Below are 27,383 nucleotides of genomic sequence, written 5' to 3' on the forward strand. Positions count from 1 at the left end.
ATCTTGAGTATGTGTGTGCATGCCTGGTGCATTTCAGGCTGATTGAGCCAGGGATCTGAACCTGTGACTTTCAGCACTGCTGTCTGTACTATGGAATGTGTTACCTAAACTGAGCCTATTCATTTATTTTTTGAGAGACAGAGACAGATGGGGACCCCTCTCCCTCACAAAAGGGTCTCACCATGTTTTAATCCTCTCCTCAGCCTTTCAGTCAGCCAGATTCTTGGGTATGCCTGTGGGCACACCTGGCATGTTCAGGTCAACCTGGGATCCAAACCCTAGGCCTTTCAATGTGACTTCAGCATTGTGCATGGTGCCCTGCTGCCTGCGCCACAGTGACTAGGCCACCACCGGGACTTTATGGTACATGTGAATTTGTTTAAAATCCAAAGTTAGTCTTTTGAACACTGCATATGTCCTCTGCTATCCAAGTCTGTTTGGTTTCTGAATTTGGATCCTGAGAACTTGGGTGTGAGGAACACCTGTACTTGAATTATCCTGTGTTGAGTCCTGTCTGGATGGATCTAGGAGCGTCGTACTAGGAATAACATTTTTCCCTGTGACCACAAATGCAGAGTCCAGGGGTTGTGTGTGGCATTGGCTGTTATTCTTGTTGGGTGTCTTCCCATTTTGGAAGGAAGCCCCTTACCCTTTACCACCTTCTTTTTTTCTTTCTCTTTTTCTTCTACCAGTGTCCTTGGTTCATCCTGTTGAAGAAGGAAAGTGAGAAAGTGGGTTTGCAGTATGGGGTAGAGGACATCCCAGTCACAGGAAAACGTATACCTGAAAGTCTGGAGGCCTTAGAGTCTCATGCAAAGATCTGATGTTGCCCTGACCAGCTAAAACCAGGCTTTCAGCCAAATGTGTGCTATCATGTTAAAAGACCTTCTACCAGAAGTGAAAATCAGGAGGACAAATGGATGAAGGGCACCAAGAACCCTGTTAAGCCACAGTGACATTCTGTATGGCCTAGTATTAAATGGACATTTTAGTTCTTTTCAGTGGTCATTCCTGTTTTTACAGTCTTCATCCATTCATACAGATATGTCATCTTTTATGCTTTTAGTTCATTATTCTTTATCAGCTTAGTAGATGTCTTGGACTCAGATTCAAAAGATGAAGTTTTTCTCAAGATAAGGCTTATCGTTTTGGTTTCTGGCATTGACAGTCCAGACACAGAACCTCCCTTTTAAATACCATCTCTGAGCCTAGCTACTTACAGTTTCTATTTCTTTCTCTAAACAATGTAAATACTATTGTTCTCTCAGGTTTTTCTATCCCTCCCACCCATGTCCCCCACAGGATCACTGGAAATAAATGCATGTCTTGTGGCATAAAAACAAAGTGAGTGATGATTGGGTTTGGGAGAGTTTTGCAAGTTACCTTCTCCTTAGAGAGTGACCCAACTCCTGATCAGTATGTGAGACTAATTCTGTTACATCCATTCCCCACCGGGAGAAATCATTAGTGACCATTGCTTTCTTGTCTTTTCCTGGGACCGGGTAAAAGATGTCTTGAACCAGTCAGTGTCTTTTGCTTGGTCTTTACTAAGGCTCTATGGGAAGAACAAACCCACGTGTGATTTGACAGCACCAGTTATATGGACTTCTAAGCCATGTTTTCAAGTCAAAATGGTCTCTGTTCGAAGAGCAGAAGACATTTTATGAAACTTTAAAACTTTTCAAATGTTTTGATTTTTACTTTATTTAGTAACTGTATGCTGAGGAGGGGAAAATTGGAGTGATGGCTGGATTTATAGTAGGATGTATTGATTTTAAGCCAGTAGACTCAGTTTAATATTGTTCCAAACAGAAACTCTACTCGCAGATTCTATAAAAGGGATAGGTATGTAAGGTTAATTTTAAGAAGGTCCACATTCTATTTTTCATAGAAGTGACATATTGAAATAATTTCTCAAATCGGAACAGTACTTCCACTTACAGATGACAATGATAATCAACTTTTTAAAAACTGGAAAAATACAGAGGGATTAATTTAGAATATTAAATATACTAAGGGTTAATTATGAAAAGTCATAAAAGGCTAACCAAAGTATCACATGTGACCCAGAACATTAACCAAATAATCTGGAACCGAAGGGGAAGAACTTTGGGCAATGAGGTAGGTTGCTGGGGCGAGGGGTCTCTGCTCAATTGGTAAACCAAGAACCACAGGTTCACTGAGCTGCCTCAGATATCTAGTGATTTGTGACAGAGTCAGAACTTGAACTCAGGTTTCTTGATTCTGTTTTTCTTTTTTTCTGTGACACATGCTAAGGGATTGACTGTTAGATTATTCTGTGTTTTGTTTTGACTGGGAAGGAGGTGAAATAAATAGTCCCTCAGGCATCTGCAGTGGGAAGAAGTCACCATTGTGAGGGGTAAAATGAGGCAGAAAGAGGAGCTTTTGTGTACTTTTTGAACTGTCCTTTTCCTTAAGTTTCCTTTAGCGTGTGATGTAGTGATTTAGGGTGGGGCTGACCCTGTGCAGTCTTTGCCCTAGTTAGGGAGGATTGTGGAAGTCCTGGTGCCTGTTGAGTCGTGCCCAACAAAAATCTTGTTGAGCAGCCTTTGCAGTGTCTTAGCACCTAGCAGTTGGTGGATATGCTGGGTAAGTTGAAGTGATAGTGGCAAGAAGCATAAGTAAGTTTAATTTAGCCTTGATAAAGTCCTGAATATTGTCTCCACCCTGAAATTTGAATAGATGCTGTGTAAAATACTTGCTTTTTACACAGAATGAGTACTTGCTTGACACAGAACCAAGAGTTTAATTTCAGTTAATTTGCTTTTCTTTGGATGCATATGCTGAGAACTTTTTTTTTTTTTTTTTTTAAAAACCTCCTTTTTTTCCCATTAGAAGCATTGGGTAGTCAGGAAAGTCATGAATCATTTTTGCATAGAAAAATATGTTGTGACTTTTCCGACTTACTAAGTAAGAGGGAGGATTATGAGCAGAAGCTTGTTAGGCTTCTGGCACTTTGTGTAACCCGACTGTACGCCATCGGTTTGTCATTACCTCTTCTACACCTAGGACTTCTAGCAGTTGTCCCCTTTCCTCCACAACACAATACAAACTCAAACAGGTTCTCTGCCTTCCTGTCTGTAGCTTATCTGAATCCGTCACGGTCTTTTATCTCCTCTTCTGTCTTCCGTCTCCTCCTTAAGGCATTTTCTACTCTTTGAATCCCTCCTCTCCTTATAGAAGAGTTATCTATCTTCGGATAGCTCCTTTCTGCTAGCTTCTTTAAGTTTCTCTGCTCTCTCTACCCCTCCAGATAGTGACAGCATCGTAACCCCTTCCTTTTTATAACTAAACTTATTGGGCATGAAGAATGGTCTTCAGGCAGTCATTACTGTCCTTACCTTTTCTTCTCTTTCAACCCTCTCAGATGAGTATCCTGCTTCGCTGAGAAGTACACGCAAGCAGCCTCTTCGTTTGCTATTCCAGAGGACCATCTCAGGCCTGTCTTCCTTGACTTTCCTGTAGGGGATTACACTGTTGCTTTAGCTCCTTGGAGGTTTCTTCTCCTTCAGCTGTGTGATGCCACCCTCTCTCCTGGCCTCTATCTCCAAATGGAAGAATCCCACCCACCTGTTGATTCCCAGATCTTTGTCCTTTGTGCAGACTTCTCTTTTGAGCACCAGATCTGTAATTTTCAGTTGTTTACCACATTTTTCCACTCAGATTACACAGAACTTCAACTACACTGAATTCTGAAGGGAACCCATCAACCTCTTTCCTAGGCGTCTTCCTTCTTTAGGTTCTGTCTGATGCAGGACAGTAGCACTTGCCTGCCATCTAGATGAGACACTTGGTGACTTTAATACTGCCCTCCCTCCTCAGTCTCCACATTCATAGGTCACAAATCCTGTTCATTCTAGTTCCTAAATTTTTCTAAAATCTGCCCTGTGGCTTAGACCGCCATCATTTTATTTCCCATTGCTCTCATTGTTTAGTTGTCGCCTTTCTTTTCTCCTTTCTTCCAATTTTGAGTGATTATATCTCATTTACATGTAAAATGTTTTTCATTGATTTTCATTTAACCATCTCACTGAGTCATTATTGTCCTTTTTACTTTGGAGATCAGTGGTGAGGCCTCACAAATACTAAGTGGCGGAGTAGGGATTTGAACCCCAGGATATATGCTCAGGAGGCCATGATCTTTTCTTTTCTTTTCTTTTCTTTTCGTTTCGTTTCGTTTCGTTTCTTTTCTTTTCTTTTCTTTCTTTCTTTCTTTCTTTCTTTCTTTCTTTCTTTTTTTTTTTTAAGTTTGCTATAAGGAGCATGTGCTTGCTTGAGACAGAGAGAAAGAGAAATAGAAAAATCACCCCCCTCCTGGGGGGGATAGCCACACTGTAATCCCTCCTCCTCCATTCTCTTCTCAGGATTTTGGGCACACATGTAATGTGCCTGATGTGATTTTCAAGCCTCCAGGTCTGGCACTTGAACTGCATGTAGGATCAAGAGCCTTAATTTCCATACCACCCGCTGGTCCCGCCTGTGATTCTAACTAGCCACTTCATGTACAATCTTTTACTGGTTCCCTGTGCCATCTTGAGTGGTCCTTAAAGCCTTTCCCGAACTTTACTCTTTCAGCTCCTTCTACTCTGCCTAATATCTTCACTATTTAACTCCTGTTCTGCCTAACTAGACTGAATTCAAGCCTGTAAACAGCTTGGTCTTCCTTGAAGATGTCCTCATAACTTTTTTCTATACTTTTATGTGTTTGCGTATGGTGCTTCCATTGCCTGAATCCCTGCCTCTTCATCCATCAAGGCTCAGCTCAAGTGACATCTCTCCTCTTGGGAGAGTCCCTTGACTTTTACGACTACCGTCCTCCTACTCCTTAGCCCCTCTCCTGCTCCCAGTAATGTTCCAGATGCACAACTGCCATAATTATATTTATAGAAAGTTCGTAAATATTTTGGGGACCAGCAGGTGGCGTGGTGGTTAAGGCGCTGGACATTTCCACATGGCCAACCAGGGTTCAAGTCCTGAGTCTGGTGGCTTCTTTTCTCGCTTCTTCTCTCTCTCACTCTCAACCTCTGTCTCTCTCTGGTCAAATTAAAAAATAAATGAATAAATAAAATAAATAATTATTTAAAAAAGAAAGTTTGTAAATATTTATATTTAAATAAAATTTTGATTTTAAGGTAGTTTTAGATTTAAAGAAAAGCTGCAAAGGTTGCAGAGAGAGTTCTTGTGAAGTCCACACCCAGTATCCCTGCTATCACATGGCACTGAGGTACATTTATTACAGCTAAAACACTGGTATTAGTATGTTACTATTGGACTTAAGTCCAGTTCCGACTTAAGTTTGATGCTTTATCAGCTTTTGCCAGTTATTCCCCTGTGCTCTTTTTCTGTTCCAGAATCTTATCCAGGACAGCACATGACATTTAGTCACTGTGTCTCTTTAATCTCTTCTCTGACAGTTTCTTAGACTTTCCTTATTCTAGGTGACCTTCACAGTTTTGAGAAGTACCAGTCAGGTTTACTTGCAGAATGTCCCTTAATTTGGGTTTTGTTCGATGTTTTCCTCGTGGTTAGACTGAGGGCATGGGCTTTGGAGAGGGGGACAGCAGAGGCAAAATGTTCTACCTCGTCTCCTCACGTCAAGGCCGCATGCTGGCGATGTGACTTACCACTGATGATGTTAACCTCAGTCAGCAGCTGAGGTGGGAGTGGATGGGTTTCTTTACTGTAAAGTTGCTTCTTCTCTTCCCATACTCTTGCCTGTGGGAGCAGCCACTGTCACAGCCCATAGTCAAAATGTAGAGGTAAGCTCCACTACCCGGAGCCAGGGATTATGAACATAAATTATTGGGAATTCCTTTGTAAGGAAGCCTTCTCTTTTTTCCCTCACTCACTTATTCATCAGCCACTTAGTTACATATATCAGCATAGATTTTTTTTTTAATAATTTAGTTTATAATCTAGTATTATATTACTGATTTTGGTGCTCATATGGTTCCTTCTTTGGGACTTCTGGGAGCTCTTTCATGTTGGTTCCTATCTCCCTTTGACATGCACTTTGTTCCTGGTATAACACTGCACCTGTGCCTTTCAGTAGGCAGAGCCAGGAAATGTATGTGTACGAACCCAGGTATATATAAATACATATAGCTATAGAATGGTTGTGTAGTTAGTTATACCACAATTTATTTAATGAATTCCCCTTTTGAGGATATCCAAGATAGCAATTTTTTTCTATTATAAACCCTGATTAATATATTTTTTAAAGAATTATTTTATTTAACTTTATTTGTTTATTTATTTTGACCAGAGAGAGGGAGGGAGAGGGAGAGAGAGAGAGAGCGAGAAAGCAAGCCGTCAGGTCTGGGACTCGAACTGCAGTCAGCCATGTGGGAGTTCAGCACCCTTAACCATCATGCCACCTGGCAGCCCCCACCCCCGATTAATATTTTGTTGTTGTTGTTGAAGTGTTAATAGGTTGCCTGTGCTTATTTGTGAGAGACAGAGAGAGAGAGAGAGAGAGAGAGAAAGGGAGAAAGCACCCCTTATTGAGGTATGGTCACCTGTAGTCCCATCCTGTCCCTTTCTATATCCTGTCAGGATTTGGGGGCACACATGCATGGCCTGGTGTGTGTTTTAAGTCACTAGGGTGGGATTCAAAATGAGTTGGCCATATGGGATCCAGCTGCCTTCATAGGCCATGAAGTGCATCCCAATGAATATCTTCTTAGAAGTCTTGGCATGGTTTCTGGTGGTTTCTTTAGATATATTTCTAAAAGAAGGATTACTGGATAAATGCACATGTTTCTGAGGGTGAGGCTTTTACATTAAGATCTGTTCTCACATTGCTGTCCGTCTGGGAAGTACTCTCTAATACCCTTGGGCTCCTGCATCCCTCTTTTGGGATTATGAATAGTCATCCTTAAAGAAAGGAACTCACAACGATTCATCCCAATTTGTTTACCTGTATTAGAGTATCGTGTCAAAGAATGCGCTGCAGTATCGGGGAAATTCCCAGCATGACGCCCAGGAGTTTCTGCTGTGGCTTTTGGATCGAGTTCACGAGGACCTCAATCATGCTGTGAAGCAGAGTGGCCAGCCTCCTCTGAAGGTGAGGATATATGTTCCACTGGGGCAGTCAGGGAGTGTGACCACCAGTGAATGGAGTAAGGAGAGCGTGTGGCTTCCTATCCCAAACCTCTATTAAGGAACTGTGGCAGGGCACCTAGTTGAGCTTATATAATGAAATTGATGAGGTTTTTGGTAATTATTAAATTCAGATACTTAAAGGCTATTTGACCTTGTTTACTCCTGGACTGGCTATGTTAGATACAGGAGACATCTTTTCCAGGGAACTTATAGTTTTCCCTTCTCAACTTACAATGAGAGGGGGATCATTTGCATGTATGCCTAACTTTAGACTAAATTTAAGGGATTCTGTTAGGTTGTCGGAGAAATCGTGACATACTTTCCTGTTTTTCTATGCAAAAATGCATCATGACTTTCCTGACAACCCAATATCTCATTAACCTAGTTTTAAAGCAGTGTGTTCTTTCTGTTCTGATAAGATATACACCCCACAGATTATTGGGAAGAAAATATAATAAAGAAATATATGGATGTCTCTGCTGCTAGGATTGGATTCTAGCACAGAAACTGAATCCCCAGCATGTTCAATGAGGAACATAACAAGTTCATTCTCAGTTTTTACACATAAAACCTTAATATGATGGAGAAAGTGATTTGTATAATGGAAAAAATTAAGACTAAAGACTTCTTCCTTGCAGCTTTTAAAGTGTTCGATAATTCTGTAATTCAAATTTTAAATTTTTAATTTTGGTAAGTAGTTATATTATTCTGATTCAAGGTCCTTTTATACCTGTACACTTTATACTGTGATATGACTAGATGGGTGTGGCTGACTCCCCTACCAAATTGAGATAGCCTTAAGGTCAGGCCCTGTATCTTCTTTGTTTCCTAATGTCCTGTCTGCATGTGATAGCAGATGCTCAGTTACTAATTGTTACTAAAGGACATGAAAAGGTTAAATGAAATATGAAGTGGAGTATGATTAGACACTAAAATGAGCAGCATAGCTCATAGGTACTAGAGCATTTAGACATGGAAGAATTGGTACTTTCAAAGGGGTGGAGATTGTTTCCTGGAAGAGGCTGATGGGACGGTGACTTGGAGATTTGGAAGGAGATTGGAGCATCTTGAGAAACGAGAGTTTGCCTGACTTCCTGAATGGGGAGACAGATGAACACAGTTGATGGCAGAGTCTGTTTGAGAGGAGAGTCCATGTGACCCATCTCCTGTCTGCTGCATTCTGGTTCCTGTCACTGAAGCATCTGGACTTGGTGCAGACCTTGTAAAGGAAGTCAAGGACATTTGTGACTTTTTAGGTTCATTTTCAATCAAGAACTGGTACTTCTAGTCTGTGAAATTATACTTTCCTTTTTTTTTTTAGCCACCATCAGAGACTGACATGATTCCCGAGGGGCCATCCTTTCCTGTCTGTAGCACTTTTGTACAAGAACTTTTTCAAGCCCAATACAGGTATGAATAAATCAGATGTTCCCTCTATCTTGTGTGCTTGGCATAGTTCTCAGTGATCCTAATGTGAGTTTCTTATGTTTTGTTTTTGAAGATCTTCTTTGACATGTCCTCATTGTCAAAAACAAAGCAACACCTTTGACCCTTTTCTCTGCATTTCTTTGCCAATTCCTCTACCCCACACAAGGTAAGAATAGACTTGATAAAATTAAGACTACATTCTGATAGTGCTCCTTTTCCTGTGTAGGACTGTTAGGTCTTATTGGTTATTTAGACAAGTTAGGAGATTAATGATAAATTGAATATGAGCATTATGAAATCCTTATATAAATAGATGCCTGCCTGAGTTTGCAGGGTGAGCAGGTGCATGAGGCAAGCAAGCAGGTATTTGGTTCAGTTGGTCCTCTGCAGATCAACTGGAGGTAAGGGGAGGGTTGTTGAGTGACTTTTAGATTCTTTAGAAACTTACATTGTACTTCTTGTTTCTTTCTTGCTTGCTTTCACACTATTTCTCAAAACTTCTAAGAATTATGCTACACTAAAGAAAATACAAAGTGCAGAATTAAGTATGGATAATGTTATATTTTTGTTCTATGAACCTTGACTTTTCAAAAGTCTTATTTAGTGTTTGTGAGTTCTGCTTCGGTCCAAATGAAGTTTCTCTAGTTGACTTCCAGCTACATCCATTTCTTAAGGATGTAGCTTCAGTTTTGTGTTGATTTCAAATCAGGTGTCTTTTGCTTTTTCTGTGTTTTAGTTGAAATAAGTGACTAATGAGAAGATCTGACTTTGATCTGTACAGGCCTCTCTATGTCACTGTAGTGTATCAAGGGAAGTGTTCTCACTGCATGAGGATTGGCGTGGCTGTGCCTCTGTCTGGGACTGTCGCCAGACTTCGGGAAGCAGTGTCTATGGAAACAAAGATCCCCACTGATCAGGTAATAAGCCAGCAAAGACCAATTACACGTGAGCCACAAAAGTGCTGCTTTCTGTTCTCTTGGAATTTTTTTATTGTTCTCTGCCATATATGGTTAGAGGGAAATTTAAAACCAGTTGCACCTAGTGTTGAAGAAGAAAAAAAAAGTCAAGTCCCCAAGAGTAAAATGTATAGAGAAACTTACCATGCTTCATTTAAGTGTGTGTGGATTTTTTTTTATTTTTTTTAAGGAAAAGCTGTGACTTTACACCAAGACCTTATTATAATTTTGCTTTTAAAATATAATTAACCCCTCTTAAATTTTTCTTATGGAAGTGCATGTGGACAATAGGAAGAACAACCTTGTGGTATGTGACTGTCAAAGAGGCTTAGAAAACACAAATAGTGACCCTAAAAACAGCTTCCCATTTTGATGATGAGAATGGACATGTTGCTCGTACAATATTCCGTACATAATAGATGCTCACTGTGTTTCCTGGAGCAAAGTCTCTTACCTGTTTAGATTAGAGGAAGTCATACCCTCCTTTTCTTGGGGTACGCCTCTGATAATAAGTTATATTTAAGTTGACCAAGAATACTTTTGGCCTGTTTGTGACTTATTTTTATGTACAACTTTTACTCAATTTACCATTATGATTTTATATGGGAAAGTATCTCTTATTCAAGATTTACTAAGGAAAGATGACTCAGTGGCTAAATGGATTTTCCCTAGATAGCTTCTGAAACTGCTTTGTAATCACTTGAATATAAAGGGGTTTTGTGCTTCGGCCTCGTGTAGTCTCATTTGGGAAATTACCACAGTAAAACAAATAGAACCAGCAGTATTGCCCTGATATAGCAAATGTCTCATATTTTCAGTGTGCCAGGTACTGGCACATTGATAAAATGTTCATATTCTTCTTTACTCTGAAGAAGTCATTGATTCCCACCTCCATCATAAAAAGGGGAACGACAGAAACAGAGGGAGAGAGGCTTTGGTGGTGTCCAAGGTGGTTCTGGTTGCATCTTTAGAAATTCCAGTCTGTCTGGCTCTTGCATGTGTTTTATATTGGTGAAATAATTATAAGTTTGCTTTTGACCTCAGCTGCTGGAGAGAGTGAATTCTACTTGCATGTTTACCAGCAGAAAAACAACATGACCATTAAATTCATTGGAAGGAAAATGTGCCAGGAACATTTTTCCTGGGCTATTTGTAGACTATGCCACCAGTCTCTTTCACCACAGAGGCTGGTAGAATGTTAGTGCTGGTAGAGGGAATGTTAGGGTCCGGTCCAACCCCTTGGTTGAAGGAACTCAGAGAAACCATGTGACTTGCTCAAGGTCACAGGGCTAGGTGGTGGCAGGCTGGGCCTGGAACATCCTCATGTCCAGTCCAGTGCTTTTTCAGTAGACAGTGCTGCTGAGCATATAATGAAGTTCCTCTAAATGTCTCCATTGTTTTCCTCCCCATCTTTTGTTTTTCTGTTTCATTGTTAAATACCCATTTCAGAAATAAAACTTAGGAAGGGAAAGTGTCTTATACTAATAATATCTTAGTACTGAGGGTTACTATTTTTAATATCATGTTATTAATTCATTCACTTTTTTCTTTTTTAAAAAGAATTATTTTATTTAACATTTATTTATTTATTTTAATTTGACCAGAGAGGGAGAGGGAGGGGGGGGGAGAGAGAGAGAGAGAGAGCAAGCAAGCTGCCAGGTCTGGGACTCGGACCACTGCGGGAGTCCAGTACCTTTAAGCACCACGCCACCACCTGCCGGCCCCTTAAAGAATTATTTTATTCAACTTTATTTATTATTATTATTTTCCAGTTGGATCAGACAGAAAGAGAGAGAGAGGAAAAGTGAGAAAGCAAGTCACCAGGTCCAGAGCTTGAACCGTAGTCAGCCTTGTGGTAGTCTAGCACCCTTAACTACCACACCACTTGCTAGGCCCTATTCACTTTTTTTCTGTTCATATACTACATTATTTTATAAAAGCAGCATCATTTACATATATTGTGCTTTACCTTGCTTTTTGTTAATTTAGATCTTTTCATGTTAGTGCACATGTAGGTAGCTCATTCTTCTTAACAACTTTATAATAATTCCAGTACAGCTATAATGTATTTAACTAGTTACTGTTGGATATTTGAATTGATATTTCCCCAATACATCTATCCGTGGTTATTTGACATTTTTAACCCAATAGAAGAAATTCAGTGCTATGGGAGAAAGTCATGGGAGGCAGGTGTGGACTGTCCTTGCCATGAGACTGTATAGTAGTAGAACCTGAGACAAATCTCTCAACCTCTCTTCCTCCTGTGAAACAAGAGTAGCCCTTCTAATCTCTTGGGTCTCTTCTCCACCAAAATTTAGAAGAACTCTGGATTTATTACCATAGAGTGCTGAAATTGGGGTATACTGTTACACAGTTATAAAGGGTATTATGCTTCCCAGATTCTCTTATTGAAGTCAAATAATCGGATTCTGTGAGATGTTTCAGAGCTCTCAGACACAGCAAATCCTGATGATCTGGAGTTCAAAGAGAAATTGGGAGATCGATTCATACTGAATTTCTAGTTACACAACTGTGTGCATTTTTCCTGTTTTTAGATTGTGTTAACAGAAATGTACTATGATGGGTTCCACCGTTCCTTTTGTGATACAGACGACCTGGAAACGGTCCATGAAAGCGACTGCATTTTTGCCTTTGAGACTCCAGAAATATTTAGGCCTGAAGGAATTCTCAGTCAAAGAGGTAAATGAGCACCAGCATTCAAAATTCTGCCTGGGTTTGCAGGTCTGAAAACTGTCTACCCTTTTAGATGTGTGTTATATGATGGTATACATTTTTTTAAAATTGTGGTAAAATATACATACATTTCAAAACAATGGTATAAATTTCACGGTAATCTAGTTACGCAGAAGGCAGCTTTACTGTTTTAGGCAAAGATAATGCCTGCTGCTGGGACAGCCCCTTATTGAGTTCAAGTCTATGTCCTCCCTTTAGTGGTTTCTTTGGTATTTTTTGATGCCACCTGGGAAGATGCTGTAGATTTTTTTTTTCTTTTTGTAGTTTTGCTACTAGCTCTTTTGCCAATTTTAAAATCTTTGCTACAGCATGTTTTCTTGATAGCTGCTTTTGAGAAATTTACTCTTCATTACTTGGTGGAAAATAGAGTAACACTCTGACAGTGCTTTTCCTTTTACTGTGTTTCGGCTGTGATTTGGAACTTAGCCTGTTTTGGCCTCTGTGTTTGGAGAATTATGGGGTTATTCTGATTTTGAGAGCTGCTGAGCAACTCAACATTTGTTCCTGGCCTTCTGTTCGTTAAGGTTCTTTTCGAGGCTCCTCTCCTTTTTCTCCAGTAGTGATTAAGGCATTAATGTCACCAGGAAACTGGTTAGATATGCAAATTCTTGGGCCTATCCCAGACCTAGTGAATGAAAATCTGGGGGCTAGGCCTTGCAGTCTGTTTTTACAAGACTTCTAGGTGATTCCTATGCCAGCTAAAGTTTGAGCACTGTTGCTCTACCCAATCTTACTAGTATTTTCTACAGCCAAGATCTTTAGAACCGATTTCCCCACTAGCTCCCATGGGTTCCAGTTCCACTCTCTGACTTCCACCTGTCTATTGGAATTTCTACTTAGAAGTCATATAAGCATTTATACTGAGCCCCTTTTTTTAGACCACTTCCTCCTGCATTTCTTCTATGGAATAAGGATACCACTAGCCTTCTTTTTACTCAGGCTGGATCCACACTTTGTGACTTCTTTCTGAAAATTCAAGTAGAACTGATCACATATTCTGTGCATTTTTCCTTTTCTTTCTATTGCTACCGACATAGTTCCAACTACTCTCAACTAACTGGTTTTTATATTAATTTTATTTTCATCTTTATCCCTGGGCTTTTTCCCGTCCAGTTATTTTTCCACAGTGTCACCAGACTTATCCTAATACATAGTTCCGATCATGTTACATGCTTTTTTATTTTTGAGAGATTTTTTTTTTTTTTTTCTATAGGGGGCATGCACTCACCAGACAGACAAAGACAGAGAGACAGAAAGTGAGAAATCACCCCCCAGGGGGGATGACCACGCTGCAATCCCGTCTCCTCTGTTCTCTCGGGATCTTGGGCACGCAGGCACATGCGCCCGGCGTGAGTTTTAAGCCACTGGGTCCGGGACACGAACCACGGTCGACTACATGGGAGTCCAGCGACATAGCCATTACGCTAACTGCTGGTCCCCATGTTACATGCTTTTTTATTTTTGAGAGATTTTTTTTTTTTTTTCTATAGGGGGCATGCACTCACCAGACAGACAAAGACAGAGAGACAGAAAGTGAGAAATCACCCCCCAGGGGGGATGACCACGCTGCAATCCCGTCTCCTCTGTTCTCTCGGGATCTTGGGCACGCAGGCACATGCGCCCGGCGTGAGTTTTAAGCCACTGGGTCCGGGACACGAACCACGGTCGACTACATGGGAGTCCAGCGACATAGCCATTACGCTAACTGCTGGTCCCCATGTTACATGCTTTTATTGATTTACCAATGGTTCTCCTTTTTCTAAGAGTAAATCTTAACTTCGTGGAAGAATATATGACGCCTTGCGATTGAGGTTTCACCTGTCTTTCTAGCCTCTCTGCTACATTCTGTCTCCTCCGCGTACTCTTACTCTTAAGTTACTCTTTATATCTCAAACCTGTGTGTGCTTTCCACTTTCTTTGCTGTTGGCTTTACTGAGAATTCACTTCTTTAGCTTCTGTCTCATTGGTTCCTTCTCTCTCTCTCTCTTAGGCACCCTCCACTCCACATCCCATTCAGCACTAAAGCAACCACTCTTCTACTTCCTGTCTCTCTAGTTTCCTAGTCTAGACTTTCCTATTAATGGAATCATTAACATGTAGCCTTTGCGATTGCCTTTACTTAGTATGTGTTCATCCATGTTGTAGCACATGTTAGGATTTCATTCTTTTTTTTTAAGTGTTAACTAGTTTATGATAGTGTATGCAAGCATGAGGGGGAGAGAGAGAACATGCACAAAGTATCTTCAGTGGAGTCTTGTCGTACTTTGAGCCCCCTTTTCTAGCCTTCTAGATCTTCAGGATCTTGGATATGTGCACACACACCCAGTGAATTTTTAGGCCAACCTGGGATCTGAACCCGCCGTTAGGCATGTAACTTCAGGCACTGCAGTTCAGTTTGCTATTGACTGTGGCACCAGGCTGGGCCTGTATTTCATTCCATTTTATGGTTTGAATTAATATATCATTGTCCAAATATATCACATTTTATTTTCCATTTATGAGTTAATAAACATTCGGGTTATTTTCACCTTTTGGCTGTTATGCAAATAATGCTGCTATAAACATTCCTGTAAGTTTTTGGGTGGACACATGTTTTAATTTCCCTTAGCGTGTACCTAGGAGTAGAATTGCTCAGTCATATGGTAAGTCTATGTTTAATCATTTAGGGTAGTGCCAGACCGATTTCCCAAGTGACTGCACCATTTTATATTGATTAGTAATGTGTGAGAGTTCCAATTTTTCCACATTCTTGTCAACACTTGTTATTAGTGACCTTTTGATTCTGGTCATATTAGTAGGTATGAAGTGTTATTTCATTATGATTTTGATTTACATTTTGCATATGACATGTGGCTGTTGGACATTGATATATCACGTTTGGAAAAATGTATTCAGGTCCTTTTCTCATTTTTAAATTACATTGTTTAGTTTTTATTGTTGAATTGTATGAATTTAAAAAACAGTTTTTCTAGAGGGTGTGTGTGCTTGCCTGAGATACAGAAAGAGAAGGAAACTAAGAAAGTGCCTCCCGTGGGGGATGTTCACACCATAGTCTCTTCTCCATTTTTCCTTTTGGGATTTTGGGCGTATACACACATACCTGGTATGTTTTTCAAGCCATCAGGCCTCAGACTCAAACTGTGCAGTTGTCCATGTGGGAGAGGATATGTATGCTTGCCTGAGAGAGACAGAGACAGATAGAGAAAGTAAGTGTCTCCCATGGGGGATAGTCACACCAGAGTCTCTTCTCCTTAGTTTTTCCTTTTGGGATTTTGGACATACACATACATGTGCCTGGTGTGTTTTTCAAGCCTAGCTCTTAAATTGTGCAGTCAGCCATGTGGGATCCAGCTGCCTTGACCCCCATGCCGCTGGCTGGCCAAAGAATTCATTATATATGCTGGATACTGGATCCTTACCCAGTATATAGCTTGCAGATATATTCTCCCATTCTGTATGTTGTCTTTTCACTTTCCTGATAATGTCCTCTGATAAGTAGACGTTCCTAATTTTGATGATGTTCAGTTTATCTGCTTTTTGCTTTGTTGCTTGTACTCTTGTTATTATATCTAAAAATTCTTTGTCAACTCCAAAGTCATGTAGATTTATCCCTATGTTTTCTTTTAAGAGTGTTAAAGTTTTCACTTTTACATTTAGGCCTTTCATCCATTTTGAGTTAATTTTTATATGTAGTCTAAGGTAAAGAGTCCAATTTTATTCTTTTGCTTATGCTGTCCAGTTCTCCCATTTTCTAATTTTTGAGAAGATAGTTATGCTTGCAGCAAAGAGAGAGAGGTGAAATTGCAGAAGCAGGCTATCTAGTGGAGTGGTAATTAAGGAGGATGTATGCCACATGGCCAACTGTGCAGTTTGAGTCGTAGACCTGGTGACTTGAAAAACATACCCCAGGCATGCGTGCATGCATTCTCAAAATCCCAAAAGGAGGGGAAAATGAAGGAGAAGGGATTACAGTGTGAGCATACCTCATGGGTCAGGGATAGTGCTTTCTTACTTCCCTCTCTCTGTCTCCCTCTGGTTAGTGCACATACCCTCTGGCAAAATATATTTTAAAAGGGGGGCGGGGACAAAGAAGGAAATAGACAGCTAGATAGATAGTAGATTAATAGATGCTTCTTTGTATTTTTCTTTAAGGGTCAGGTCAGATTTGTGAACAACCTTCCAGAAGTGAACACTGTCGTAGTTCTGTTGGTCCAAGAGAGGATAGCATGTGGACTTTGTGTCAGACCTGGTGTAGATTCTTCTGCTTATTATTTTACCCCATTTCTTTGAATTTTGTTTGTTTATGTGAAACACAGGAATAATACCCAGTGGACTACCTTAGAGCGTGAATGACAAGATTGAGATCAGATATGTCAGTCGTTCTACAGGGACTGGCTATAGTAAGCCCTCAAGAAATGGAAGCTGATTTCATGTTACCTATAACCACTTCTCTGTTACCTATAACCCAGTATTTAGGTGACATTCTTTGCTCTTGGAATAAATGAATGAATCAGTTACAGGAGTTTTAAGCACCTATCATCTAATTTGCAGCATAATTGTCATGAGCAGTAGCTGTAAAGGAACTGTGTATTAGGTCTTAGATACTATGTAGACTGATATTTATAAAACTATTTAGCAAAGATAATATGGGATTTACTGATAAACATAAAGAATAAAACTAAGCTTATTGACCCTCATAGAACTCACCATTTAGTAAGTTCTTTGTAATAGGCTAGCCTTGATCATTGTGTGTTAGGAGTATTATCAGTGCTAAAAATAAAGTGTATAGGAAGTTTTAGAGAAAGTGTGAGAGGGAGCCTTGAAGGTTCAGTAGATTAGAAGGGGCAGAAGCCAGACTGAGGTAGATTAAGGAATGAGCAGGAGGTCCAGAAGAGGAATCAGCCTTCCTCTTTTGACTTTAGTGTACAGCCTAGATGGTAGATCGTGCTCATTCTTTAAAAAAGTGAAGGAAAGTGATCCATTTTGAGTTAATTTTTGTATGTGGTCTAAGGTTTTTATTATTATTATTATTATTATTAAATTTTTCTCTGAGACAGGGAGGAAGGAGGGTTTTGGATGAAGATGGGAACATTCTAGTAGAGGGATGGTGAGATAGATAGTGCGAAAGCTTGATCTTGGCTGTTCTTTGCTAGTACTCTTCACCCTGGGAGGTCAGTGTTCTGTAGTGTTCTCTGTCCTCATGTTTTGTCTTAGTCCTGTTGTCCTAGACTGTCTAATCAACTCTCATGGTTTGAACTGCCACCCACATATCACATGTATTTCTATGCTAAGTGTATATCCTGCTTGCTTGCTTGCTTGCTTGCTTTCTTTTTCTTTTTTTTTGGTAGAGGTCTTTGCCTTAGGGTGCATGTGCTGTCTGGAGAGAGAGACAGAGACAGTGAGAGGGAAAGTGAGAAATCACCACCTGGGGGAATGGCCATGCTGCAGTCTCTTCTCCACCATTCTCCTGGGATCTTGAGCACTCATGTAACACATGCCCAGCATGAGTTTCAAGCCACTGGGTCTAGGATCTGAACCGCAGTTAGCCATGTGGGAGTCCAGTGATGTAACCACTATGCCATCTGCTGCCTCTGCAACTTTCTTACAAACCTGTGTATCCACACACTTGGTATCTTTACCTGAATTATCTACAGACATTCAAAACTTTGTTTAAAGCCTACTTTTCTATTGTTTTTCCTATTCACACTGCCTCCTCTTTCATATTCCTTATTATATTGACATCACCATCTATCTAGTCTCCCAGGAAAGTACAAATGAAAAGACATAGATCCCTGAAAAGCACACTTCTTATGCTTCCTCACTCTGTACACATCTTCACCGTAATGTTTATTTCAGCTTCTGAATATTTTATACCCATCCCTTTGACTTCACTTGCCCTGTTATTCTCATTTTAGGCCATCCTTCTTTCCTGTTTAGGTATAGTCTCTTACCTTCCCCAGCCTCGCCACTTCTGCAAGTCTGTCATGACTCTCTTATCAAATTCTGATAATTAAGAGCAAGAGTGGAATAGTATTTGCTCCACAGGTGTTCAGAGGGGTTTAAAGGAATAATGCATGCTTTTTTCATTCCTGTGGGGTTCTTCCCCCACACACACATTTATGACTTCTTTTGAAATGCACTACTCACTTCTTTTGGCCTGAGGATCTCCTTTCAATCTTATCTTGAGCTTTGGAATCCTCTATGACTTCTACTAACAGACTTAGGGTCTTCATTCTTTGACTCAACTCTTCTGTTCATAAGAATGTTACTATGGTATTGATCACATTGTTCTCCATATTTATTTATGTCTGTCCCCCACAAGACTGAGAAGGCCATAGGTTATCTTCCATCTACCTTTGATTAGTCTTCTTGTACCTGGCATAGGATGCTAATAAATATTGATTTAATAAGTGAAAGTTCTGAGCAAAAAGATCAATGAACTATCAGTGAAAGGTAAACACAGTTTTGCCTACTAATAGACAAAGAAGAAAAACAGTAGTCCTCGAAAAAAAAATAGACATTGTAAACTTTTTATTTTGAAAATACTTACAGACTTAGTAAAAAGTTATAAAAAGAGTACAAAGAATTTCCATATACCCTTCATTCAGATGCCCCAAAATGTTAATTTTTTATAGTTTTATCACAATTCTTCTCTTTCTCAGTTATGTCTATGTATTTAAAGTTTTTTCCCTGAACCATTTGAGAGTACATTGTAGATGTATTGACCCTTTATGCCAAAACGTTCATCGTGGATCTTCTAAAAACATGGGTGTTGTTTTATATAACCAGAGTACAGTTATTCAAATCAGAAAATTCAGATCAATACAATACAATTTTTTTTAAGAGGTTTTTGCTACAGGACACATGCGCTTATCAGAAAGATAGAGAGATAGAAAGTGAGAAATCACTTCCCAGGGGGGATGGCCATGTCTCAGTTCCTTCTCCTCCATTCTCCTCTCAGGATCTTGGGCATGCACGCACACGTGTCTGACGTGAGTTTAAGCCACTGGGTTCGGGACTCGAACTGCAGTCGACTACATGGGAATTCAGCAACATAGCCATTATGTTATGGAGTGGTTCCAATACAATACAATTTTTGAAAGTTTATTTTTTCTTTCATTTTTTTTTTTTTTTGGAGAGGTTTTTGCTATAGGGCGCATGCGCTCGCCAGACAGACAGAGAGAGACAGAGAGAAAGAAAGCGAGAAATCATCCCCCAGGGGAGATGGCCACGCCGCAATCCCTTCTCCTCCATTCTCCTCTTGGGATCTTGGGCATGCATGCACACGCGCTCAGCGTGAGTTTAAGCCACCGGGTCTGGGACTCAAACCACGGTCGACCACATGGGAGTCCAGCAACATAGCCATTACACTAACTCCTGATTCCGAAAGTTTATTTTTTCAATAAGTGACAGGGACAGAGAGAGACAGACACAGCACCCTCAACAGTCTTGATAATGGCTCCACCCTCAGCTTTCAGCCAGCCTTGCATCATGGGCAAGCACATGCCCAGCACATGCATGGAGGTCCCTGGACTTGAACTGGGAATCCTCCCATGTGAGACTGCCTCACAGAGTATTGCATTTTATGGTTGCACCATCACTGGCCACAATACTGTAGGATTTTAAGTTGTTAATTTCTTCACTGGCTGGGAAGTTTTACTGAATGATCATGTTCTGGTGGGCTTCAGGTATATATTAGGCATATTGGTGTATTATCTTGGACTTTGTTCCTGAATTCTAGCCTTGCAAAATTGTCACCTTCAGACTTCATTCAAATATGGCCATTTATCTCACTGTTGTACTTCAGAGCAAAATAAACATTTTCTGGTGCAAGGTTCTAATCATGTTTTATTTAATTGTTACTTCCTTTTGGTCTCTTTTAATCTGTAAGGGGCAGTTAATTAGTCTTTCCTGACTTTGGTGTTTTTGAAGAGTCTGGGCCATTTGTTTTATATAATGTCCCTCAATTTGACTTTGACATACATTTTGTCATCATTAGATTCAGATGATGGTTTTTTGGAAGGAATACCATGGATGTGCTAATGTGTTCTACTCGGCATCATAACAGAAGGCTGTTGCTGTGGATGCTAACTTTGATAACGACAGGTTAAGATGATGTCTGCCAGCCTCCCCCACTGAGAAGTTACTATTTTCTGCTTGTGATTATCAAGTATCTTGTGGTGAGATACTTTGGGAATATGTAAATATCCTAACTTTCATCAAATTGCCACCCACTGGGTTTAGTACTCATTGGATCATCTTGCTGAATCAGTTAGATGGTTACCAAATGATGATTTGTAAATTTTGTCTTTCTACTTTCATTAGGTCAAGTTTGGAACCAGTTTTTAATAAGCTGGCAGGTCTGTATAGGACACTCTAATACTCTGTGTGAAAGCAGCCTTTGTAGAAAGCAGTTTGACAGCACAATTCAGGCGCCTTAAAAATATTGGAATCCATGAATTCAGTGACGCAGTCCTAAAGGAATGGCCAGAGATGCACGTAAGGATTTATGCACAGGATATCCACCACACAGTACTAGTAGTGAAGAGTAGGGGGCAGTCTACCCACACATGTGTCACATCTGAACACAGGATGCTTTTAGGCATGAAGTACCATGCTTTAGGAGAAATCTTCAAGGATGCAAGAAGGTGTGAGTGATTTATAAATAAGTGAAAAAAATAGTTTGTTCAGTTATATATATATATACATGTATATGTATATATATAGCTGTGTAGAAAATATTATGTATAGAAATATGTTAAAATAATGGATGCTCCTGGATTTTGGAATTATAGGTGATTTTAATTATTTTAAAATACTTTTGTGTATTTACTTTTTGGAGAGGTTTTTACTATAGGGCACTCGCACTTGCTGGAGAGACAGAGAGCGAGAAACTATCCCTAGGGGAATGTCCATGCCATAATCCCTTTTCCTCCAGTTTCCTATCAGGATTTTGGGCATGCATGCACACGCTCCTGGCGTGAGTTTTAAACCACTGGATTTGGGACTCAAAGCATGGTCTATTATGTGGGAGTCCAGTGACATAACTATTATGCCATCTGCTGGTTTCATTGTATATTTTCAAGTTTTACAGTGAGCATGCTTTACTTTTGTAACTATGAAAAATTATTTTGGACAGAAAAAGATGGAAGACAATAGAAATTATTAAAATATGATTATATTTATTGTTTAATAGTAAATTATAAAAAAGATTATTTGGATTAATAAGATCATTGCCTATTTAATGATTATAATAATAACAAAACTTTGTAAACTCAGTAGCAGCAGCACAATAGATAACTCAGGGAAATAAAAAAGAAATTGTAAAATCTTGGGATTTTTGTTTTGTTTTGTTTTTATTGTAGAATACATGTCAGCGAGAGAAAAAGCACCTTCAATGGTGTCTTGTCGTGCTGTGATTTCTTTTTCCCTGCCTTCCAGCTTCTCAGAATCCTGGGAACTTGCATGTGCCTGGTGTTTTTAGGTTGACCCAGGGATCTGAACCCTCAGTTGGCCATATGGCCTCCAGCTTTGCAAGACACCTAGGCAATGTGTCTTTTTCTTAAACAAACAAACAAACAAAAAACTTGCCATTGTTAACCTGTTAAATATTTAGCTAGATTAAAATTAAAAATATAGAGGATGTGAATAATATTAATATAATTCAGGTAGAAAGGAATATTTACTAGTTTTAGGGAATGGAGTAAACTAAACACTAAAATCTGAATAAATTCTTTATAAAGTTGACAATTTAGAGGATAAGTGGATCACAAAGTGATATAAACAGAAGTACATAAGTGTAAGTAAAATGAAACCAAGTTTAAAAATTAATTCTAAGGGCAAAAAATATAATTAAGAGCTATTTTAGGTAATAAGAAAAATAAATATGTATAAAAGCCACTGGAAGGCAGCCAAACTAGTGCTTAGAAAGAAGTACAGAACCTTAAATACTTATCTATTAAAAGAGAAAATTAAGCATTCATCTCTGATTATAGTAGAAAAAAGCCAACTTTAAGAAAAGGATAACGGTGAGAAATCTAGAAGTCTGGCCTGGTGCCTGCTTCTGCTCTATCTTGTATCTTTATCTTTGCCTCTCCCCTTTTCTGTCACCACTTTGTTCAGATCTTCGTATTTCATCCGACAGTGGCTGTTTTGCTTAGTTTTGTTTTGCATCAGTTTTACTAAATTTCTGTCTGACTGGTCATCAGTAGTGACTTGGAGATCTCTGTCAAGCGTTGTTCTCAACCTAGACCACATGCTGGAATCATCTTATTAAGAGCAGTTTAAAACAAAAGAAAAACTGATGCCTGGAACCCACCTTAGATCAATTAAAGTTTGGGGCCTGGACTTTGAGAGAAAGAGAAGAAGCAAGTAAGCAAACGAGCCAGCGCCCCAGGAGATTTTAGTGTGCCGCCAGGAATTGTGAACCACTGACTTAAGGGGAAGGTAAAAACCATTACTTTCTCCAGAATCCTCTCCTTTTTCATTATTCAGTTTCTCATTTTTTTAATGACTATTTTTGTTTATTTAACTTTTTAGGATAAACTTTAGAATAATCTTGTTAAGTTTTCATAATAATACTTTTAGGATTGGATTAGATGTATAGAATTAACTGGGAGAGGGTGTCATTTTTATAGTTTTGAGCCTTCCCACTCAGGAACATAGTCTCTCCATTTATTGATGGCTTTTTTTTTAATTTTTTATTTTTTTAAAGAATTATTTTATTTAACTTTATTCTAATTTGACCAGAGAAGGACAGAATGAGAGCAAGAGAGATAGAGAGAGAAAGCAAGCTGTCAGGTTCAGGACTCGAACCGTGGTCGGCCATGTGGGAGTCTAGTGTCCTTAACCACCACGGCCACCTGCCGACCCTTATTGATGGCTTTTATATCCCCGAGGAAAATTTGGTGATTTTTCTCTATCTAGGTCTCATACATTTCAAGGTTTTTCCTTAGGTGCGTCAATGTGAGCAGTGATTCCTTTCCCATCCCCACCGTATATTTTGGCCATATGCTACTGCTTTTTAGGAATTTATTATTCTGGTCTTACTACATTTGCAGAAATTCCAGGACCTTGGCAAATTACCCTGATGATGCTTACAATGTCTTGTCTTATTCTTTGACTATAATGAGAATGTCTCTGGTGCATATATTTAGCATGGTATTTGCTATAGATTTGGAATAGGTATTATTTATGTTCGTGTTTTTTCTATTTCCAGTGGCCTAAGATTTAAACCAGAAGCAAATGTTAGGATTCTAAAAAGACATTTGATAAAATATAGCAAAATGACGGTAATGATGGCATTTGTTGAGTGCTTTCTGTACACCAGGTATTCTGTGTATTTCGCATGTATCACTTTACTTAATTCTCTCCGTTACTAAATTCTCTCTGTAAACCACAGAGATTGCTACTGTTATTCTCAGTCTTCTGGTGAGGGACCCTATGAGCCAAGCTCAGCTAGAAAGTGATGGAGCCATGATTTGAGGTAGCCTGGCTTTAGAGCCTCAACCCTCATGCCAGTACTGCATGCCAGTTTGCCCTTTTATTTATTAATATGGTGATTTGATATAAATAGGTTTTTCAACTGTCCTTGAATTCCTTGGTCTAGTGTGTTTTTCTTTTTTAGTTTTTTGCCATAGGGTGTGTGCACTTGCCAGAGAGAGGGAGGGAGGGAGGAAGGAAGGAGGAAAAGTGAGAAATCACCTTACCCCCCAGGGGGGATGTCCATACAGTTTCTTCTTCATTCTCTTCTTGGGATTTGGGGCACACATGCACAAGCACTAGGTGTGTTTTTTCAAGCCACTGGGTCTGGGACTTGAACCATGGTCAGCCAGGTGGGAATCCAGCATGTTAACCACCATACTACTTGTTGACCCTGGGTTTTATTCTTTGACCCAGGAGCCTTTCTGTTTGTTTTCTAGCTGTTGCATTTTCATGCATGTGCTTTTATTTAAATTATTTCTAACTGTATTACATTTAAAAAGTACCCAATGATCACCTTGTTCACAAAGGCCTTTTCCGTTCTCCTCACCCCTAGGCTGAATAACTACTGCCCTGCCGTGATCCACTCCTAGCAGCTGCTCATCTCTCATACCAGCTTATAATATGGAAATGATGTGTTCTCCTCTGTCCTTCCCATCACACTGAAACTCTCTGGAGTTGAGACCACGTTTTGCCTCACCTTCCTGTACCTAGCAATCCTGTATAGTTCCTAATAAGCAGCAAGAGCCCAGTTAATATTTGTCCAACTAAACATTTCTCTAGGTCCCCTTTTCTACTCCAGTTGCTTAGGGTTAACTCTAAAGTTTCTAGTCATAAGAGAATTCGGTGATTCCAAGGGTTATCTTTTTCTAGCTGGAGAGTGCCTTTGTTGGAAAAATATACCACTTAGTGTGTGTGTGTGTGTGTGTGTGTGTGTGTGTGTGTGTGTTAGCTTTTGTCCTAAAGCCTTACAAATATTTTGTTTAGTACATATAAGGCTTTGCCCACTTTACAAATGAGAGAGTTAAGACTTAGAGAGGGTTAAGTAACCAGCCCCAGGTCACACAGCTGTAGTAGAGGGTCCACAGTATGAACACATAGCTTAATTTCTATGCAGTGAATGACATGGCATGTGTCATTAGGAATCCTGATCACTTTTAGCACGGTCTTCCCACGCTTCTGCCAAGACCCTGGAAAATGAGGTCATTTATTGTCTCAAATTCAGATTTCTATTATTCTTACTTTCTCATACCACAGTTTAAAAATAGGTATAAGTCTGCTCTTGTTCTTTTTGTGATTTCATTTTAATGATTAGGCTCAAGAAGTTTTCTTCCCTCTAGTAGCTTGATAAAGATTCAGTTTTTCCTTACTTCTAGTTTCCGTTTTTTTTTTTTTTTTGTTTAACCCTAAATGGAATTTATTTTGGCATTAACTGTACATGCATCATTTGAAATTGCATTTAAAATGCTGATGTATCTTAATAGGTTGAGCAAGTTGTCTTGTATTGCTAGATATTTAGGTTATTGCCAGAATTATGCTGCAAATACTTTTTATTTAAGGAATTCTTATTTTATTCTCCTTCTGGTGTTGTTGTTATTTATAGGGGTAGTGTGAGAGGATTCTTTTTCCCCTTCTCCTGTTGGGGTATCATTCCCTGAGGCTGTACTTTCAAAGGATTTTAAAAATGAAGTTATTTGATCAGGCATTTATCAAGTTCCTACCATGTTAGGACATTGTGCTGGGTGCTAGATTGCTAGTAGTTCTGATTGACAGAACTTTGGAGCATTTCTGAAGACTAATACATGCCTGTCAAACACGTTTTTGTTCACTTCTATGTGAACTATGTGTACTGGTTGATCCTGTCTAGTCGATTGTGTTAAAGTTGGCATGTTCTCAGGATGACCCTGGGTCTAGTAAGTGTAGTTTGTATTTTGTAAGTCTGGCTCTTTATTCAGGGTGAAATGTCTTTATTGTCTAAAATAAATATTTTATTGTTGGTTACATGATCTCACTTTAAATTTTTTGGTGGATCATTTCAGCAAACACAATTGTCTTTTTAAAGCTGTTTGAAACATTGACTAAAATGAGGAGCTTTGATTTTTAGTGTTTAAGATAAGCCGGGCTAGTTTAAAGGAAATCATGGATGCCAAAAATGATCTTAATGGCTCGATGACTAATCTTAAAGTAGAATATTTGTTCCATTTGTTGGTTGTAGTTCAGATTTCATACTGATAATTTCTTATTTTCTCTGCTGGGTAAATTTCTTTGTAATGAATGAATGAAAAGAATTTTAAAGAGATAAAGTGAGTTGTTTCTATTCTGTTTCAGGAATTCACTTAAACAACAATCTAAACCACTTGAAATTTGGCTTGGATCATCATAGACTGTCTTCCCCTACTCAAATAGCAAAGCAAGGGAGAGTAGACTTGCCCACCACAAGAACAGGAAGTGACAAGATCGTTCTCTTGGTGTGTAACCGAGCCTGCACTGGGCAGCAAGGGAAAAGGTAAAAAAAACTATTGATTTAACAATAGGTGCTGAGATTTTGAGAGTCTAATACTTGAAAATGTTTTAAAAAGCAGACATAAAAACTGCTTTTAGTAGTTCATTTTTTATTCTGATTTTTAGAGAGCTATGTATGTGTTTTATGTATGTGTGTATAAAATTATTTGTATATGATACATATCATTATAAGTATATACTCATATGTAAATATTTTTATATATGATATATATGGACTTTTCTCATACAAATATATATATATGTGTATATATATATATATATATATATTAAAGAAATAAAAAGCAACCCCAGTAGAAGTGTGGTCATGCTGCAATCCTCTTTTCTTTATTTCTTTTCCCCATCAAGACTTGGAGCATGCATGCACACATGCCTGGTGTGGTTTTCAAGCTGCTGTGGCTGGAATTCAGACTGTAGTCAGGCCTGTGGAATCTGCCTCCCAGTGCACAGCGCTTAACTTAATCACTCTGCTATGCGGCTGGCCCTAAAGGCTCATTTCATATGTGTATTTGTAATTCAGGTGCCTTTTGGGGCTCTAAGCCTGCATCCAGCTACTTAAAACATTAAAACTTTTTTTTTTTTTTCTCCAGAAGGCATGTGTGTTCACCAAGGAGAGACAAGGAGAGGTAGAAAACACCATCCATGGTGAATGGTCATGCCACAATTCCTCCTCCATTTCTTCATCCTGTTGAAACTTTGGGCATGGATGCATAGGTGCTGAGAGTATTTTTTAAGACTGCTAAGTCCAGGACTCAAACTGTTTACTGTTGTGAGTAAGCAGTTTGATAGTTGTTAGGAATAGATTTCTTGCTGACCTTAGCACTTCTGCTTCTGGGTGGGCTTGAATCATTTTATCTCTTAGCTTGTTCGTGTATTTATTCATTCATTTATTCAGCATTTGCTGTTTTCTAGGCATTGGTTGTTTAGACTACTAACATAAATAAATCACAGATTTTATTGTCAGATAACTCAGTCTATTGATGGAGGCAGAAAATTAAGCCTGCAGTGGTTATAGGAGAGGTAGGTAGTACTGTGGTACAGATAGCATAGGTAACAGACCACAAGGTGCTTCCTGGTAAGAATGCCTACACTGCGTCTTCATGTGGACCAGTAGGAGAT

General features: G+C 39.2%; 1 protein-coding gene across 1 annotated transcript in view; it reads left to right on the top strand.

Moving 5' to 3' along the window:
- Nucleotides 1–27,383, top strand: part of USP31 (ubiquitin specific peptidase 31) — an 86,227-nt gene that overhangs the window by 32,621 nt on the left and 26,223 nt on the right. Inside the window, exons 3-8 of the mRNA XM_006148317.2 lie at nt 6,950–7,087; nt 8,447–8,535; nt 8,627–8,719; nt 9,335–9,470; nt 12,065–12,209; nt 26,073–26,250. Of these exons, the coding sequence (XP_006148379.1) occupies nt 6,950–7,087; nt 8,447–8,535; nt 8,627–8,719; nt 9,335–9,470; nt 12,065–12,209; nt 26,073–26,250 (779 nt within the window). The remainder of the gene's footprint in view (nt 1–6,949; nt 7,088–8,446; nt 8,536–8,626; nt 8,720–9,334; nt 9,471–12,064; nt 12,210–26,072; nt 26,251–27,383) is intronic.

Source organism: Tupaia chinensis, unplaced genomic scaffold, assembly GCF_000334495.1.
Source record: "Tupaia chinensis unplaced genomic scaffold, TupChi_1.0 Scaffold000231_2, whole genome shotgun sequence".
NCBI lineage: Eukaryota > Metazoa > Chordata > Mammalia > Scandentia > Tupaiidae > Tupaia > Tupaia belangeri.